Here is a 4,437-nt window from a genome sequence, read left to right on the forward strand (position 1 = left end):
ATGTAGTTTTAAGTTTAGTTGTTTGAAAGAACTGATGGGATGAAGATTTCTGGTGGTTTTACTCCCTTTTTATTTTCTTCTTATTAATTCTGGTCCAGTCTTAGTATAAATACAATGTTTATCTGTATCTGTTGTTGGTAAGAGCCGTCAAGACAGTTCCCACCCACAGCGACCCTGTAGAGAGTTTCCAAGGAGTGACTGGTGAACTTGAACCACCAACCTAGTGGTTCAAACCAACTTTTCAATCTAGTGCATTTACCCACAGCGCCGCACCAGAATTCCATATGTATCTAGATAAGTAAATTAATCAGCTATCTCAAGGAAAACATGCCAGAGGGGTGAATTTATATAACATGGAAGGAAAATTCTGTGAGTGAAGCCTGAGTAATTCTGGTTAATATTCTCCCACCTCCCATTGATACTAATATTAATTTTTTTATTTTGGGTAGATAAAGCAAAATTTATATGGAAACTGGTAATTAAAGCAGTTTAAAATTGTGCTCACATGTGGATTTTAATAAACTTTAATATAGTAATTATGGTTTCTGTATTTTCTAATCAGAGGATCCTTGAAATAGGAGTGTAAGTTATAATTTTAGTCCTTCTCATTGGGCTCTGTTGCTCTAACAAATTACAGGCATTTGCTTATAATGAGTTATAATGGAAGTTGAGCTCCAAGTAAAACTCTTATGTATGCTTTCTGTAATAAAGAACAAGGTTGTTTTCCAGTCTTGAGTTCTAGTATGACACTGGGAGATAAAGCACTGGATCCAAAGTTCAGTTTGAATCAAAAGGTCGGCAGTTCAAACTCACCAGCCGCTCCTTGAAAACCTTATACAGGGTCGCTGTGAATTGGAACCAACTCGGCGGCACTTCACAACAAAAACAGTCGAAAATCTGTGAACCTTAGCCTCTCTAGCAAGTGTTAGTATTCATCTGGTTTATATTCTGCTATAAATTCATCTAGCTTATATCACTACTCCTCAGACTTCAAAATGCATACTAATCATTGAGGACTTTTAATAAAATGCAATCTCTGATATATTTCTAAGCACCCAGGCGACTCCAAAGCCCCACTGCAAACCCACTCTTGAGTAGAAAGGGATATACTATCAAACTTTTTTTAACCCAGCATTTGTTATTGTCTGTTCTCTTTCTTGTGTACTTATTACAAGGTTAAGTAAGTAATTGTTTGTTATAAAGTCCCCTGCATATTGTAAATACTTTTTGAGCTTTTAGATTTTAAAATCTCTCACTATGAATGCTTGCTTGTAAATCAGTCAGATTCGCCCTATACGCGCTACAGCTAGTGATATCCATATGTCACACTTGGCAAAGACCAAACATTTTTTTCCTATCATTCATTGCATTCATTTAAAGTATTCTAATTGAGACAGCTGTATGCCTTGACTTCAGGAGAGATTCTTTTATCTTCACTTTTCTTTCAGGGAATCCTTGTGTTATTGACCTTTTCATTTCTGTAAGAATCATGGATGCATCCACCTGAGAACATACTTTTCCATATTTGGATTTTATTATTTGAAAGTTTCTTACTCAGAAACTTGCCCTCCAACAAAGAAACCAACCATGAAGTCTTAGTTTCTCAGACATTAGTCATAAAGAAGACCCAGGGGAGTACCCTGGGCATCCACTGTCAGGATTGCTCATTTTCGTACTTCTCTGCCACTGTTTTGTCTGTGTCCTGTAGAGAATGTGTATATTGTGCTCTGAAGGAAAAAAAAAATTTTTCGGCGAAGTCATTAAGCAGTGGTTGTCATGTTTTAGGGACATTTTTTGCCAGAGGTTTGTCCTGCCGCAGCTAACATGAACATGTTTTTATCTTTAGGAGACGTTGATCCAGCAGCACATGTCATTTCATTAGGTCCTGTATCTGATGTTGTGGATAGTGGAGTCCTCCAGCAATTGAGTGAGAGCAGTGGACACATCTCAGCATGTCGGTCTAGAGAGTTGCGAATCTAAACCTGGGACAGGCTGGGGCCAAGAGGCAGAAACACCAGCCTCTGCCAACACCGGAACAAGCCGACGCTTCCAGATATGGCGTAAAAGGCCTTTTGTAATGGAAACCACGCGAGGGTTAATCTTCTCTTGAGAATGGCAGTCAAGAAATGAGATGGTGAACTTGACTACTGAGCAGTTACACTGAGAAGAGCTGTCAATGAGATGATTGAGCCAGAGAAGAAAAGGTTGTGATGGTAATGGTATGTGGGAAATGAACTTGAGTTTTAAACTTGATTTGAGTTACAGTGTCTCTTAATTGAACATCCCATGTTGGACGAAGATACATTTGGGGGCTCCAGGACTACAGTAGAAAAGTATAGAGCAAGCAGTAAAATCTTCTAGTAAAAACTTACATGCAGGACAACAAAATGATGAAAGATAACCAAATACCAGCTATTCCACCAGGAAGGCTTTTGTTTTAGGAATTTGTTTCAAGAGGAATAAGGGATGAGGGAGAAAAATCAGCTTTATCCATCAGAGGGAATAATACAAAATTGCCTATTATTAGGGTAAGGAAAAAAATGTGAAGACGATTCGTATGCAAAGAGCATTAATTCAGATGGCTTAGAAAAGTCTGACACCAGCCTAAGACCAGGGATATAGTTGAGCCCATTGTAAGTACCATTGAAAACAAAAACGTGCCAGTCAGCATGTCACAGAAAATGAACGAAGGACAACAAGAAGTAGATCAGAATATTTTGTTGACCTTCATGGGTTTACAGCCTCTGTCTCTACACAAAGTATGGAAACAAGTAGAGCTTTTACTTTGTTTTTGTTTTGTTTTGTTTTGTCCCGTCCCCCGTTCCCTCTCTAAATAGAAACGAGGGTTCTTAGTCTGTTTCTGACAATCTGTTAATTTATAGAATAGTTGTCTTTCGTTTGCTTTCCAGTAGGCATAGTAAATTTAGTTAAAGAGCACATCTGTATGCTACAACTTGATTACATCTTTTTTTCTAGCTATTTTGCATTTTTTCTTTTACCATGTTTCAGTTTCTGCATGTAGAATTAAATAAAAAACAAAACTTGTAAAGTTGTAACATTTCACATGGAAATGCTGCCCGATCTTCACCAGCTTCAGAAATCTGACCTTTGCCGATGCTGCAATAAAGTGTTGTAATTTAGATTCCTTTTGGCTCTCTTTGACTTGCTTTGGGTTTGGGAAATATATTAAACGGGTAGTTATTAAATCCGTGTCTTCCAAGGTCATCTTTGTGCTTGATAAAGTATCCTCAGGGATAATTTCCTTATCATTTCACATATTAATATTACTTTAATTTTATCTTGCCATGTTTGCATTATTTTCTTGGATGCCTCTGTTAATCTTTTGAATCAACACAAAAAGTAGCCTGTGGAATCCACTAGAATAGGCTTTTGTTTAAGATGGCAAATGCTGGTGTGTAGCATGTTTTAGCATGATTTTATCCAAATGTGTACAGGAAGGACAGTAGAAAGGCTTTGTAAAGGCAAGTGAGTCAGAACCATTACACCTATTCCTCACGTACGGTCTCATTCTCTGACATTTTGCATTTACAGCAATAGTAAAAATCTATAGACTGTTGAGTGTATTAATGGCATGCTCCAGCAGTAACAAATGCTGAGGTATGCGGTAAGAGTAATACTGACTTTGATAGTTCAGGTAATGTGTCAGCCTGGCTGGGCCATGATTTTCAGTGGCTAGGCAGTTAGGCGTTAGTGATGTGATTTGGCACTTACATAATGATGTAATCTGGCAGTCGGTGGAATGATGTGATCACCCTCCATTTTCACAATGCTGACTTTCAGATAGTGACCTGGTATTTGAAGCAATCATTTTGATGAGAGAGGAATGGATGTATTGTCAAATTTTTTGTAGGTGTTAATTCCAGACTGACTTAAGAAATCCAAAAACAGTTACTATCATCATTATTGCTGAAATTTCTAAATGAAAAATGAAAAAGAAATAGGCTTTGTTTTATCATTTTTTATTGTCGTGGTAAAAATACAAAAAAAAAAAATGCCAACTGAACAATTTCTACATGTACAGTTCAGTTACAGTAAGTACATTTTTCAAGTTGTACAACTCTTCTCGCTCTCTTTTTCCAAGTAATTCTACTACCATTAACAAAAACTCTCCCTGTACCCCTTCTTTCTATCCTAGAAGTCACTAATAATATAGCATATATATGTGTGTGTATGTATATATATATGTATCAGTGACGTTGAGTCAGTTCTGGCTCATAGTGATCCTGTATTGGGTTTCTGAAGAGCGGCTGGTGATTTTGAACTGCTGACTTTGTGATTCAAACTGACCTTTCGTCCAGTGCTTTATCCTATAGTGCCACACCAGGAGCAATGCATATATATTTACCTACATTTATTTTAACATGTAATTATATATACATATACAGACACACACACACACACACATATATATATATA

General features: G+C 37.1%; 1 protein-coding gene across 1 annotated transcript in view; it reads left to right on the forward strand.

Annotated features, from left to right (window-relative positions):
* Positions 1-3,140, forward strand: part of UPF2 (UPF2 regulator of nonsense transcripts homolog (yeast)) — a 144,137-nt gene extending 140,997 nt beyond the window's left edge. Inside the window, exon 22 of the mRNA XM_006873166.1 lies at positions 1,847-3,140. Within this exon, the coding sequence (XP_006873228.1) occupies positions 1,847-1,856 (10 nt within the window). The 3' untranslated portion in view covers positions 1,857-3,140. The remainder of the gene's footprint in view (positions 1-1,846) is intronic.
* The last annotated feature ends 1,297 nt before the right edge of the window (positions 3,141-4,437 follow it).

This window comes from Chrysochloris asiatica, unplaced genomic scaffold (assembly GCF_000296735.1).
Source record: "Chrysochloris asiatica unplaced genomic scaffold, ChrAsi1.0 scaffold00226, whole genome shotgun sequence".
NCBI classification, from domain to species: Eukaryota; Metazoa; Chordata; class Mammalia; order Afrosoricida; family Chrysochloridae; genus Chrysochloris; species Chrysochloris asiatica.